The following is a 15,008-nucleotide window of genomic DNA, read 5'->3' as shown; positions in this document are numbered from 1 at the left end:
AATACGCTGGTAAAATAGAGTCTATTCAACAGACGGTGCTGAAACAACTGGAAATCCACATGCAAAAGAAACGAATCCACAAAACTTAAATCAAAATGCGGCACAGGCACATATGTAAACTGCAGAACTCTAACCCTCCTGGAGAGTAACACACAAAACCTAGAAGGCCCGGATGGCGAGGCCTTTTTAGATACAACGGTGAAGCTACGATCTTTGAAAGACAACTGATGAGCTGGGATTCATTAACAGTAAAAACAACCGCGCTGCCAAAAACACCATCAAACGTGAGAAGACAAGCTACGGACTGGGAAAAACAACTGCAGGAGAAACACCTGAGAAAAGACTAATATCTACGAGAATTTTTTAAATTCAACAAAATGAAAAACATTTTAAAATGGGCAAAAAAATCCAAGACACTTCACCAAAGAATATGAGTGTATGAAAAGCTGCCCCACGTCACAGGTCACCGGGGAGCTGAAAATTAAAGCAGCGATGACACCGCTGCACACCTACGAGAACGGCCACAACCCGGAACACGGACACCGGCGAGCGCTGGCGAGGACGTGGCGCGGCAGGAGCGCTCACTCACGGCGGCTGGGAAAGCAGAGGACGCGGCCACCTCGGAAGGCGGTCTGGTGGTTTCTCACCACACGGAACACGCTCTTTCCACGCGACCCCGCGATCACGCTCCCCGGTGTTTCCCCAGAGGAGGTGAGAACACACGTCCACACAAAAACTTGCACACGCACGCTTACGGCAGCGTCACGCGTAACTGTCACACTCGGAAGCCACCAAGGTGCTCTTCAGCGGGTGGACGGACACCGGAACTGTCTATCCGGTCAACGGGAGAGTATCCAGCGCCGAGAGGAAATGAGCCATCACGCCACGAGGAGACACGGAGGGACCGTAAGCGCGAATCGCTAAGGGACGGGAGCCAGTCTGAGAAGGCCACGTCCTGTGTGACTCCAGAGACAGGACTCTGCGGCGAAGGCACGGCTGTGGAGACGGTGACGGGTCCGTGGCTGCAGGGGTGGTGGGGAGGAGGGATGAAGAGGAGGAGCACAGGAGACTTAGAGGGCAGACTACTCTGTACGATGCCGTAGCGGTGGATGCCTGTCATTACACGGAACGCACGCTGCCGAGAGGGAACCTCACGTACACGATGGACTCTGGGTGATGAGGTGTCAGTGTAGGTCCGTTCATGGTCACAGATGCACAACTGAGGCGCAGGATGTGGACAGTGGGGGAGGCTGTGCATGTGCGGGGACAGCAGGTACACGGGAGATCTCTGTACTTCCCAGTTTGCTGTGAACCTAAGACTGCTCCAAAAACGAAGTCAATATAAAACAAATAAAAGTGCCGCCAAGGGAAGCCTCGCAGAAGAGAGCAATGGAGAAACAGCAGGTGCCCCAGTGGTGGGGACGGGCGAGGGAGGAGGCCCTGCGGCTGGGCTGAGGGCGGGCACCCGGACAGGACTCTGCACGAACCCCATACCCCATGCCGTGGCAGCAAGCCTCAGGGCCTCCAGCACCCAGCAGCAAGTTCATGCTGAGCCCACCACCCTTGGGGTTCCTTCCGTCTGCTTTCCTGGAAGCCCCAGTCCACACAAAGGACACGTGAAAAACCAGAACCATGTAGTGACAGACCACAAGCTCAAAAAGCAAGCCAGGGGGTGCAGGAAGCCCTCCGCGGGATGACGCGAAGGCAAGGAGCGGAGGGACAAGAGAGGTGAAGAGATGTCCCAGGGGGCAGAGTCTGAACCACAGGCATGCTCCTCGGCCTGGCCTCCGTGTCAAGGAGTTTCTGGGGACCACCGTCCACGGTCTTGTCACGGGCACCGGGCACATCACCCACACCCTCTGCTGCCCCACACCCGTGATGCGCTTGAACGAACTCTCTGGCCACGCCTGCTGGGCCTCCGTCTGGAATGTTCTTTACACACAGCCAGCCTCATCCCGTGTACCTGTTGCACCCCCTCCCCCCAGCTCTGGGACAGCATTCAGGAGGCACTCATTCGTTGTCACAAATAAATGACCGGACCCCCTCTGGTTCTGGCCTGCTGGGCCACCCTCTGGGCCTTCCCACACTTCAGTCTACTTCCCGAGCCCAGGCTCTAGCGCCGGTCTCTGTCCCTGACCTTCCGCCCCCTGGGGCTGCCGCCAACAGTTCGGCGAGCAGGGGCAAGGGTCTCTGGGCTCTGGCACACGGAAGCCACACACACTAGCATCACCGTATGTCATCACTGCGACAGGATTTTAAGAGGAAAACAAGACATGCACGTGCCCTTTCAAACTGGGCGATCAGACATCTTTCCGAAAAGCCACAGGAGAGACCACGATGGGCCGCACACAGAGACCTGCGCGAATCTACCCCGTCACACGAGCATTTCTGTGGGGACTTGCCCTTGCGTCCCCCCTTCCCTCCCTGCTCACCCGCCCTTCCAGGGAAGCACAGCGAGAGGAGGGGACCCAGTCACGTCCGCTGGCGCTTCTAGAAGACGAACTGCAGAGCAGACGGGTTCATCACCGCTGCTTCCAGATGAACTCCTGATGTGAAGGTGGAAGGCAGACGAGAGAGAAACAGGAAAGGCCGCCCTGACCTGGGGAGGACAGTCATCTTCAACAGAACACCACACACCGGAGAGGGCCGCGGACAGGCCTACACAAAAGCCAGTCTGCTCATCGAGGCCCCCTCGAAGGAGAACAGGCCACCGGGAGAAAGCACGCGTGACCCACGTCATTGACGGGGGACACAAAACCGGAACGCACACGTAGCTCCGATAACGAATCAGAACCCGAACACGTGCTTCGCCAAAGCAGACCGAAACGCAGGAAAAAATCGACAAAACGGCGATCGGCAACAGCAGACATCAGGGAGGCACCAGAGAAAACCAAGAGGCACACCGTCTACACCCGCTGGGCGGGGCCCTCGGGAAGCGGAGAAGGCCCGCCAGGCCCAAGTGCCACGTTGGCTGGGGGTGGCTGGGACGCCACTAAAGCCAAGCTCCAAACACCCTACAGCCCAGAGTTCCCACACCTGGACACGGCAACCGACATGCCCGTGAAACGTGCCAAAACACCTACAGGAACGTTCATACAGGCAGTGCTCACGTGACATGGGAAAGCCCCTGAAAGCCCCACTGGGGAACATGTCCCCAAGAGAAGCCACACAGCAAGGGTTCCCTGAGCACGGAGCCCAGTGTGCTCGGCCCTGGTCGGGGCAGGGAGAGCCTCTGCTCTCTGATCTCACAGCTGTGTTCGCTGTGACACCTCCCGGAGCTACACACTTGGGACCCAGGCACTCTTCCCTATGCACGCACACACATGCACACACATAGAAAGTGTTTCGACAGATGAGTTTCTTAGGAAGGAGACAGTTATCCTCAGTGAAAACACCTCTGACGGGCCCTAAGAGGCTGCCCAGGGCAAGGGCAATCCTGGTGCCTGCAGGTGGGCCGAGGGAGCTCCTGGTGCAGGGGGAGAAAGGCAGGCCCCCAGAGAACAGAGTTCCCATGGAAGATCAGACACGTCGAGGCCAGCTGACACAGACACCAGGTGGGCCGGGGGACAGGGTGGCATGGCATCAGGCATTACTGCCCCATCCACAGGCCCTGCTCCCCATGCTCCTGCCAGGCCCGGAAAGCCACAAGGCCCATCATCACTTACCTCTTAGGGCAGCCGGCGGTGGGGCCGTGCCTCTGCGTCCCGTTCCCAGGCCCAAACTAAACAGCCCACTCTGTGGACCCCAGCAGCTGTGTGTGGGGACACCCTCCCGGGGGTCACAGGACACGGACCAGAGGGGGAATGTGCTACAGCAGGGGAAGCCTGCACCACACTCCGGCTGCCGCCCGAGACGTCTCTCCCCAGGCAGAAGCACACGCACGACGAGGGCCCCCAGCTGGTACTGCTGCGAGATGCTCTCCTGCTCCTTCATATGCACCTCACGTCGGCTGTTGCTCGTGGCCTGGAACCAACCCGACAGTCCCTACCCGACCACACAGGCCGAGCATCCGCAACTCCCCTTCCTTCCTGGAAAGCAGGAAACCTCGCTTACACACCTCACGTGCCAGTGCCAGAAGGCGCGACACACAGCCGGTGAGTGTCCGTCTGGGAAAGCAGTTTATTCTCCCCGGACTCAGCCCCCGTTCCATCTTAGTACATATTTACTCCGAATTAGACAACTTTCAATTACCAGTAAGCACGAAAATTCGACTTCCTAACTACTAGATTCGAAAACTCAAACAAATTCTTCTCTCCCAAACACCAAGTATCCCAAGGCCAGCCAAACATGAGACAGTGGGACGACGTCTCCCCCAATTCTCTTCCTGAAAAAGCAGGCCCCACTTTAGTCTCAGGTTACACAGGGAGCCCAGCCTCTGCGGTGTGGACGGAATGCCGCACACCAATCCACCCCTGACCCCAAGGACGCCTCTTCCGGCAGAAGATACCTAAGGAAAAGTGAATTCCTGCCCCGTGGCAAGCTGCAGGGCAAAACAGGCCACCAGCTCCACCTGGTGGACGACACGGGGCTTGCGGCGTGGTCACTTTCCACAGAGTTCCAGCACCTTCTTCACCATGGCCCCTATCCCGTCGTGGATGTGGTGGAGCTCCGCCTCGCACATGAAGGCCGGGGTCGTGACGACCTTGTTTTTCTGGTCCACGTGAGCTTCGTGCGCAGAAGTTATGGAAAAACGTCACCCAGCAAGGACAAGAGGATCACAGGTGTGAAGCATCCACCCTGGCCCCCGCCCCTGCCCCTCTCAGGGGAGCTCACAACGGGGGTTCCTCCTACTTCAGTCTCTGCCCATGGAGCCCCCGTTCTGCACTGCCTGCGCTCCACGACTGGAGGATGCAGTCCTCCCGATGTCAGTGCCCCAGGGCGGCCCACCCCACAGGACCCAGAGGCACCCACAGACCTGGGCCCCACAGCAACCCTGGAGCACGCAAAAGCATCTCAATTCTTCCGATCAAGAGCTAAAACAGAGAGCTCATCCATAGCAAGTGGCCAACCCAACCTGGGACCCTCCCTCTGCCCAAGCTGCACTCCTGTCCTCATCACCCAGACACCAGGCAGTCGCAAGCCTGGCCTTGCCCCCACGCTAACAACATGTGCCTTCCTGGGCCCATTCCAGAGGCCACGCGGCCAGCCCCAGCCATACAGCTGCCAGCCTTGCCGGCCACTCCGCGCAGGAGGGAGTCGGAACGCTTCAGAGGAAGGCACCTTCCAGACAGATGCCCGGAGAGTCACGGTGTTGTCTCCAGCACCTTGTGGGACATCGTGTTGCTCTTCTCAACTCCGGCTCACGTAGAGTCTGGGTCCAGGTGCAGACCTGAAACGTGGTCAGCCTGTGGCCCGAGGCTCTGTGCGCCCAGCACTCGGGCACCCGCAGGATGATCAGGGGCCAATAACCACCAGGGATGGCTACCCATCCACACCGCCGAGGGAGTTTCCAGCCAAGCCAGGTAACCCCCGTACTTCTACTTCTTCCACCTGCAGCCTTTCCCCCACTGCAACCCTGGGGTGCATGCTTCCTCCCCTCCCGGCCAGGAACTCATTCCCATCAAGCCCGGGGCCGTCCACTCGCCTGACCAGACAGCCCAGTGGAGTTCCGGGCCTGGGCTGTGCCGCACACAGCAAGCATCCACCAGGCCAACCTGGATGCATGGCTCAGAGACGGGTACCTCACAGCATCGGGTGTGACACCTGTCACACACGTGCTCCCAGAAGCGCCCAGCAGCGCAGTTCCTAGTTCAAGAGGCTGCCTGCCCAGGGCAGTCCCCAAGGACCAGAAGAGAGGTCCCCAGTGCCACCTGCCACTGCCACCCTGGCTGCCGGAAAGGATATGGTCACTCCCTTCACACAGTGCTTGGCACCCAGGGCTTTGATGGCTTCTGCGGTCCCAGCGTAGGGCCACTTGCCGCCTTCTTCCTGTTCGTGGCCCACGGTGACCTCGACTCCGCGGAGCACTTTGGCCGCGAGGACAGGAGCAATGCAGCACAAACTGAAAAGTGAAGGACAGGGTCGGTTCAGGATTGTGCATGTGGCCGCCAGGCCCGGTGCACAGTAGGGCGTACCGAAGGAACGGAATTGACCTTGAGGATAAGCACAAACAGCAGCCGCTGAACCCATGGAGCGTGGGGTGTCGCACGTGACCTGAGCCTCAGCTCACCCCCCCACATGCTGCAGTCTCTGGGTGCCTGGGGGTCAGGCCCCAGCAAGAGAGCGGGGCTGCAGCAGGGCTACCCGCCATGGGGTCCGCAGAGAAGGGCTCAGATGGCAACAGTGGACTTAGGCCTGAGTTTCGGGGTGGCTTTCCACACAGCAACAGCTAACCCCAAGGGCACTGACCTCTCAGATGCCCTTCTCTGGAGAGGGGACCAGAAGCATCTCGTCGGGCCTGCGGGTGTGCCTGGCACCACAGCGGCCGCGGGCCCCTCCCAGGACAGCACCAAGCCCCACAACACCCACACACGGGCCATTGCCAAGGCCCCTGAGCCACGCGGTCTGTTCCTGGGCGCACTGGCCCTCGGGCTCCTACGAGGCTCTGCTCCCGCGAGGCCCTGAGGAGCGGCAGCACCAGGCCTCCAGGTGCCAGACCCTGCACCGGGGCCCAGCCACGGCGGGTGCGCTCGGGGGACGCGTGTGGCACCACCACACGGCTGCAGGCCGGGCCAGCCCGCCCTCCTGGGGGTGCACACATGCCGCCAGCGGCAGCCCGGCGCTCTCCCCCGGCCCAGCTCCAGCACGGCCTGTCTGCTTCTCCCGGGCTCGTCTGAACGGCTGTGTATGAGCTGCTCTAACGAGCCGCGAAAAAAAGACGTCAAAACACGCTTACGTTCCTTTGCAACCATCACGACCCTAAAACAATGAGCTTAGAGACCCGTGCGAGAAAATTTCCCTCGGCCACCAAGGAGGTAAAAAGTCATCGAACCTGGTGTCTCTGAAGCGTCCCGCGTGACAAGCCCGCACAGACACCTGGCAGCCAGCACGGGACGCACACAAACCAGCACCGCCGCCACCGGCCCTAAAGTCAGGCTGTTCTTGCAACCACCACCCGGGTCCCAGGCTGTGGACGCCAAAGCCGGCCCGAGCCACGTGCTGCAGACGGAGGCCCTCGCTGGCACTGCTCCTGCACCGAGGTCAGGGGACACACGAGCAAGGCGGCACAGCCATCGGACCGCTCACTCCCACCTGCGCTGGCGACACAGGGTCCTCCTTGGCACTCGCCCACATAAATGGGTGCTGCTCCAGTGACAGCGCTCTGGGAGGGAGAGGCAGGTGGCAGCGCCGTCACCCGCTTGCCGGGCGGCTCAGCACGGCGTCTTCCAAGCAGACGTGCTCCCAGCCTTCAGACCCTTCCGTGAGGAGGCGGCTCCCGCACAGTGACCCGGCAGGACTTCCGGTGAGTGACCTTCGCAGGGACTGTCCTAACATGGCCCTGCTCACCCAGCTGTCAGTAGGCTGGTGTGCTCCCACAGCGGCAACCCACTGTCTCCAGTGGTCTAGCAGAGCAGAGCTCCTGAGGGGGCTTCTCGAACCAGGGGACTCAGGCCGAGCCATCCACACGCACCAGCACGTTCACATGGACGAGCAACACACCGCGTTAGCGCAGGAGCGGGGCGGAGGGCAACCCCTGGGAGGTCGGCGCAGGCCAAGTCTGACAAGCTCAGGTCTGGTGCGCAATGGCTGTGCCAGTGGGTCTGGGTGTGCAGACAAGCATGAAGACCCTGGTGTGCAGTGAGCACGCCACCCTGGAGGACGGCAGCGGGAAGGGTGCTGACGGGTGACTGGTGCCAGCCCGCCCCAAGGGAGGACGGGAAGGCACACGCCAGGCGAGTGGAAAAGGTTCTAGAAAAGGCTCAGTCAGGGAAGGACTAACTGGGGAGCCTTCTAAAAGCCCTCCTTCCTGGTAAGTCACCAGGACAAATTACCGCGACCACAGAATTTTCCAAGCTAGAAGACACCTGTGACAGCACGTGAACCCCCCCAGTGTAAATAGCCTTAAGGACCACATGGCCCCGCCCTCCCCACCCCTACATACCCGATGGGCTTGCCGGCCTTGTGGAACTCCTTCAGGACTCGCTCCACGTCCTCATGGACTTTGCAGTCTTTCCCGTCCACGGCGAACGTGCTCCTACCACGAGAGGAGGCGTCCTCAGGTCTCACGGCTGGGGGTCCACGTGCCTAGGAAGCCTCCGACCCCACCCTGAAGATGTCCATGTGGCTCTGCTCACTCCCCTGAGACGAGCAGTTAACGCTCACGGACGTTGTTCGTCACGTAACTACGTATATAATATTTTCTACCTTTTAAAGCAGAAGGAAGCAAGCACAGCAGGGGAGAGGGCAGCAGAGAGGTGAGGAAGGGAGGTGGACCCCTGAGCGAGCCAAAGCCGGCAGGTGCGCGGGCTGCGGGTCACCCCCACGGGGTCCTCAGAGGTCAGCTCCGGAAGCCAAGGAGCAGCAAGACACGCCACAGGCCTAAAAGCTGTGACAGGCAAGCCGCGGACGAGGAAGAGAGGCGGGTCAGGAGACACGGCTGCTCGTAGCAGAACGAAAGCGGCTCAGGGGTGCGGACCGCCGCCCGCCCCAGAGCCGGCGGCCACGCACTGACACCTCTTCAGGAGCCAACTGGTGAGACCCAGCGAACACGCACTGTATCAAGAGCCCCGCCCTGGGTCTCCGCTCTGCGTACCTGGGAGCTCTACTGCAGCGTCGCGGGTGCGGGCCTGGGAGATGCGGGGGCGCCACGGAGCTCTGCCACCCCGCGGCGCTGACAGCCTCAGCGTGAGCACGCACTTCCAAACACACCACGTTTCACACTTCAAATACAAGTCCCCTATATCCCCCGAAAGCTGTCGGGCCCAAAGCGAGAACTGGAAACCACGAGTGTCCACGAGTTGGGTCGTCTACCCGACGGGATCTGCGTGTGCAGCTGTGAAGTGCGTGACGGGCCAACAAGCTGCACCGTTCGTGATAAACACAACGTACAGAACAGCCAGCTGAACAGGCCTCTGTCTGGTTACGCTTGTTTGTTTTAAAAGATTTATCTTAGAGAGAGAGCGAGAATGTGTGCGTGTGCGCACAGAGGGGAGGAACAGAGGGAGAGGGAGAGAGACTCCCAAGCCAACTCCCAGTGAGCGCAGAGCCCAGCATGGAGCTCCATCTCACGAGCCCAAGATCACAACCTGAGCCGAAATCAAGAGCTGAACACTGAACCGACTGCACCAGCCACGCGCCCCTGGTTAGACTTCTAACACAACCACACGGGTCTCTCTCGGGAAGTACACGTGAACGGGAGACAGTGCAAGGATGGGCCTGAGGTCCCAACAGGAGAAAGCGAGTTCCCACTGTGCACGTCTGTCCCCAGCGACCCCACCTGCCGCTCCTTGCTGCGTGTGCAAGACACAACCAACGGCCACAGCAGCCACGGCTAAGGAGACCAACCACACAGGGCCGGCCTGTCTTCTGGAAAGGTCGGGAAGAATGGGGCCAGCGACCTAAGCCACAGCTGCCCCAAAGAAGCGTGAACTCACAGACATGAGCGCAGACCCAGGCCAACACTCCGTTGAATGCAGAGCGAAGACCCGCCAACAGCCCAGCGCACACCCCACGTGGGCTTCGCCGTCAGCCGCGCCACAGACACACCACCAGCGGATCCCAGAAGTGCCGTCACCCCAGGAGAGGTGCGAACGGTCAGAGACAAGGCTCAGCTTCCCAAGGAAGAGACCCTGGTCCTGGCAGAAGTGAAGCCCAGGGGAGACAGGCCATTCTCTGCCACCTACTGCCAAGTAGTGCGTGAAGGTGGCGGCGACATGGGCAGTTCACCGGAAGGGCTGGTTTGTGGAAGACAAAGCGGACGTGAAGGGGAGGCAGGGCTCTCAGCAGGAGGAAGGAGTATGGGAACCGCCTCCAGGGGCCGCAAAACACCGGGCTGGGGTCTGGACAAAGCCACTCCCGTGTCTGCAGGCCATGGGGAGCCATGAGGTGTCGGAACATGACAGGGAGCCTACCCGCCTGCGCCCCTCACTTGCGGGTGCAGGGCACGCAGACACAGCCAGCCAGAATGCCGCCGCACCGCTGCAGGGGAACGGCACCCACCAGCTAAGCCACGGGGCGGGGGCAGCGAGCACAAGTGTCCAAAGCGTTTGGCTTGAACCCTGCCCACCCCCACGCCCTGAACACAAGGAGTCCACAGGGAGGTGCAGTTGACAGACGACAGTTCAGCTTAGAGGAAGCAGCTCTGACCACTGACAGGACATTCTGGCACGAGTCTCGGGCCAGCAAGAGGGAGGTCTGTGGTTCAATACAGACAAAATTCCCAGGGGAGGTCAGAGAAGGGTACTGGGGCAGGAGGGGAGACTCCACAAAGGAGCAGCTGGGAAGAGGGCCTGGCTAGTTCCCACAGTGCTCACAGAGAACTTGAGAGCGGGGAGAAGAAGGAGCACCGGGGCCCATCACAGGAAGCAGTGGTGAGCAGAGACCTTCGAGAGGAGACCCAGACCGCACAGCAAAGAAACCCAAGGGGGGCCGCTGGCCAAGGCTGTGCGGTGAGGGTGCAGGCGGCACCCAGCACCCACCTGGTCTGGGAGGGAAGGGGTAGGAGCAGGGAGGTGGAGGGCTGGGGTGGCTGCCCGAGCTCACAGCCAGGCAATGAATCAGGGGCCCCTGGCTGTGGGCCAGAGCGCACGGCTCGTCTGTGATACAGGAAAACGCTCCACTTGCAGCCCAATCTGCTGGTTTCCATTGAAACCTGCTGTCCAGGCTGTTTTCCCTACTAGGGTCCCCATCTGAACCCCCAAGCATGGGGTGCAGCTGCTTCCGGTCTTCCCACGCTAGCTGTGGTGAGGCCGCCTTGGAAGGGATGTGCTGGGACAGTAAGGCCAGCGCAGAAGCGCAGAGAACTTCCGTGAGGCACACAGAAAGAAGAGGTGGAGAAATGAGAATAGAAAGAGGACCTGAAACCCAAAGGACATCACGCTGGCATGGTGACAGCTTGAGGTCCAGCTACAACGGCAATGACCCAGGGAACAAAACAAGAAAGGACTCCCTCCCTCCAGTCAGGACCAGCCTCCACACGGCCCACCAGAAAAGCGGGTTCACCGCTGCAAGGTCCGCGGAAGAGGTGGTGTCCACGAGGAACACGTACGGGGATGCGGGTCCTGACATGACGAGAGCAGCTGGCCCAGTGGTTAGATCAGAGGCAGCCCACGCCCCCCAGCAGTGGCGGGTACCGGCAGCACTCAGCAGGAAGGGACGTGCTCACGCTCCACCCGAGCCCCACGCTACCACAGTGCCTGTCACAGAGCAGCTCCGTGCAGCCTCTGGGCCCTCAGGCCCCGCAGTGGCTCACGTGGCCACCCATCCCCACCTCCCGCTGCGTTACAGGTGAAAAGCAGACCCCAGAGCTCCAACACGTACAGGTTTTTGGCGGCTCCAAAGCCTCCAGGGAAGATGGCAGCGTCGTGATTGTCTGCACTGAGCCTGGCCAGGTCCGTGATCTTGCCGCGGGCGATCCTGGCGGACTCTGTCAGGACATTCCTGGGAGAGAACAGAGAGAGGCCTAAAGCCAGCGTCAGCGTGCAGAAGGCAGAGCGGGGCACGTGGAGGCCACCGCACAAGCAGGACACATGTCCTCAGCCCCAGGGAAGGCATAGGCACGTGCACTGAAGGCCGGAGCCTAGGAAAGAGAACTAGCCCCTCACAGCATCTGAAGCACTTAGTCCTGGGGACTGACGAAAACAGGACAGGCATGGGAAAGTCAAGGTACCACACAGAGTGAGGGAAGCAACCTGGAGTCAGCCACAGCAGGTGCGACCTCCCCCAAGCTGCACAGCCCAGGGCCCAGGTTCTAGGTAGGAAGACAAAGCCTGGCCAACGGGGGCACGTAGCTCCCAGGAGACAGGGCTCTCCCTGTCTGGACCCTGCAGCTGGAGCAAGACGGGAGGGGCAAGAGGGATCTCAGTGCATGCCGAGACTGCATGAACCTCAGGGACAGAAATGCTCAAAGACCGGGGCCCCAGAGGGCAGGAGGCAGGGGTCCAAGCTGAGCCACACGGCATGTGGTCATAAAACACAGGCAGGAGGACCTGTGGTAGGCGTTAGAAGGTGACAAGCCGCATCAAGCACTGTCACATGTCACAGAACAGCCTGGAACGCCGCCAGATTCACAGCCAGGACAAAGCAACCATGCACACAGCTTCTCAGGGAGCTTCCAGCAAGGTGACAGGGGCAGGACCCACACCTCGTTTCACTCTCAGAAGGCTGCCCCTTGGTGTGGTCAACCACGTGCATCTGAGGGATGTCAGGAGCAAAGATCTGGACCTCGGCCCCACCACGACTCAGGTGAACCAGCACCCTGCACAGAAGGAAATCAGACAGGCTCTGAGACATACCCGACCCAGGTTCCCTGTTACCACGCTCCTGCGAGCAGGCCTTCTGCCGAGCGCCCCCTATACACACCCTACGTATGGTACCAATCGCAGCAGCTTTACAGAAAGCCACGGTAGGCTTGCCGGTGACCCACACGTCCACAATTAGGATTCACTGTCACCGAACTAGCCTGCGGAGCCCAGCTGGTCCTCAAACTCCCTTTACAACCTGGGGTGCAGGGGACCGGTGACTCGACGGGTCACAGCCTGGATGTCTAGCTTCCCAGGCTGCTTCGGGGGGCTCTTCCTCCCCTAAACCAATCGATGCAGAGCTGGAGGAGCTGAGTCGGGCTTTGGTCAGGATAGTGAGTTCAAGTCCTGCTCTGTCCCACCTTTCCGGTCACAGCCAAAGAGCTGGGGGAGAGACATGCAGGTCTCTTTGAGGGCTGCTCTGTGCCAGAACATGTCCACATCTGTTCCAGACCCGGACTCTCACCATCCCCCTTAAGAGGAGGTGGCATGAGAGGCATGAGCGGGTAGGGCCAGACCACCCTGGCACTCAGACTCTGCTCCTTTCAACCTGCAGGGCTCTCCACACGCGGCTCCGTGCCCATGCCGTCCACCAGCTACCCTGTGCTTCTACGTTCTCATGCCCCCACCCCGAGCCCCCATCTGGAAGCTCTCCTAGCCCTCAACTGCCCATTAGCTCTGCACACTCCGAAGTCCACTGCATGCCCAGTGCTCATGCCGGGACCCGAGGTTAGCCGCAGGCTGGGAGGGGCCTCGGGCTGCTCTGGGCACCTACACTGGTACACGCGGCCCTACACGTGGGAGGGGCGTGTTCCCCAGCCATGCGCTACCTCTCCCCTCCAACCTACCCCAGACCTGACAACGCCTTCCACTCCTGCCCACAAATACCTTTTCTGATAAAATAAAAAAACAGTACAAACATCTGAGCAATAGTTGAGAAATCACATCGAACAAACTGTCTAGAGCCGAGGGCGGCTCAACACCTTAAAATCACACTAGAGCCGAGAATGAGAATGCAGACTCCCGCGGACTTCAACGTGAACCAGCGGGTGTTAACAACACCAGAAGCATTCGGTGGTTATCTCTGGGGGACAAGGCCACGAAAGGTACTTAACAGGCTTATCCAGCGGCTCCTTGCACCTCACACAAGCGAATGTTTCCTGCTCACTCATTTCTGCCTGTCTAATCAGACGAAGGATCTCCAAACGGTTCAGGAAAAGGCAACGTCCCCTAACGGCTTACGCTGAGGCCTCGTGGAGCTCAGTCCCATCGTAGACTCCGCAACCAGACAGCACCTGGGGGGGAGCGGGGGTCAAGAGGGAGTCCACCTGGAGGCAGCTGGCCTGGCAGAGGGGGGTTAAGAAGGAGGGGTCTAGAGGGGAGAAGGGAGCTGGCATTGGAGGGATAGAGGTGAGAAGGCTCCGACTTTGGGCAGGGGTGGGGCTGCGGGTCAGAGGACCAGCCGGGGCGGGGTGGGGGGGGGCGGGGAGGCTGACCTGGGGGGCGGGTGTGACTTGGGATCCGACCTCGGGCGCGGGTGGAGGGAGTGGTTAGAGAGCTGGGGGAGGGGAGATGGTGGCGGGGGCGAGGTTGGTTAGGGAGCCCGCCTGGGGAGGGCACGGGGAGGAGAGGGGGCTCGACCTCGGGCGGGGCGGGGGCGGAGGGGGTTAGGGGGCCTGCCTGGGGGAAGGCAGGGGGCCGACCCCGGCGGTAGCCCCGCCCCCAGCGTCCACTTACCAGCGCGACCCTGGCCCCCGGGCGCGGCGCGGAGCTGTGGAGGGTCGCGCGCGCGGTGGACGCATGAAGCGGCGCGAACGAGGAGGCCGCCAGTAGCCTAGACACAACCAGGGCCCTGACCGCCGCCATGACTGCGCGGGGACAGTGGGTCGCAGGGTCACGCGCGCACAGAGCCCGGCGCGCTCCGCGCCTGCGCGATCAGCCCGGCCGCACTCCCGCGAACGCGCCGGTGGGCGGAGCCGCGCCTGCGCATAGCCGCCCCCCATCCCGTGCTGTCAGCTCTCCGCTGGCAGCGCGCACCCCGAGGTGCGCAGCCGGCCTCCCTGCTCTAAATCATTGCCAACGGGAGGTGGGAGAGTCCCTCCATGTGCTAGCTGGGGTTCTTCCGTTGAAAACCTCTAGGTGTTACCCAGGAGTCAGTTCGCGGGAGACGGCTGCATAAATTATCACACTTTCCTTTAATCTATCCATTTTCAACCTAACAATGGGTGTTCAAGGTAATTTAAATGGCCACTGTTGGAGGTCACTGGGGAACTGCAGACACATTGGACATTTCAACGCAAGGCTGTCCGTGTCACTGATATTAAAACTGTTCCACTTTTAAACGTCTACAGTTAACCTCTGCACCGTGATCCTTCTGGGAAGCAAGAATAACACGCTGTAGAGCACGAGCTGGGACAGGCACAGTCTTCCTTCCTGAACCTTCGTCCCGGATCCCTCCATTTCTACAGATGGACCCAGGACGCCCATTCTCACGCCTTTCCCTGCGGCTGGGAATTCTGCCATGGGGATCCTGGCTTCTCACGGCTCCTGGGGGACCAGGCAGTCCACCCATCTCTCTCCTCAGTGTCACGTCCGGAACAGGAGCTGGTA

General features: G+C 60.7%; 1 protein-coding gene across 2 annotated transcripts; it reads right to left on the bottom strand.

The window, feature by feature from the left end:
• Nucleotides 1-4,099: 4,099 nt before the first annotated feature.
• Nucleotides 4,100-14,332, bottom strand: GATD3 (glutamine amidotransferase class 1 domain containing 3). Of its 2 annotated transcripts, XM_045774158.2 has the most exons (7): nucleotides 14,136-14,323; nucleotides 13,641-13,693; nucleotides 12,242-12,355; nucleotides 11,419-11,538; nucleotides 8,042-8,134; nucleotides 5,845-6,001; nucleotides 4,100-4,669 (listed from the first exon to the last, which is right to left on the bottom strand). In XM_045774158.2, the coding sequence occupies exons 1-7, from the start codon at nucleotides 14,262-14,264 to the stop codon at nucleotides 4,541-4,543; spliced, it is 795 nt and encodes a 264-aa protein (XP_045630114.2). In that variant the 5' UTR covers nucleotides 14,265-14,323; the 3' UTR covers nucleotides 4,100-4,540. The 2 variants fall into 2 exon arrangements, with proteins under 2 accessions (XP_045630114.2, XP_087717971.1); XM_087861845.1 differs by lacking the exon at nucleotides 12,242-12,355 and having other exon boundaries at nucleotides 4,100-6,001; nucleotides 14,136-14,332.
• Nucleotides 14,333-15,008: the final 676 nt, after the last annotated feature.

This window comes from Ursus americanus, chromosome 4 (genome assembly GCF_024610735.1).
Source record: "Ursus americanus isolate L20-20 chromosome 4, mUrsAme1.1.p, whole genome shotgun sequence".
In the NCBI taxonomy this organism is placed as follows: Eukaryota; Metazoa; Chordata; class Mammalia; order Carnivora; family Ursidae; genus Ursus; species Ursus americanus.
This window is presented reverse-complemented; position numbering and strand designations above follow the sequence as displayed.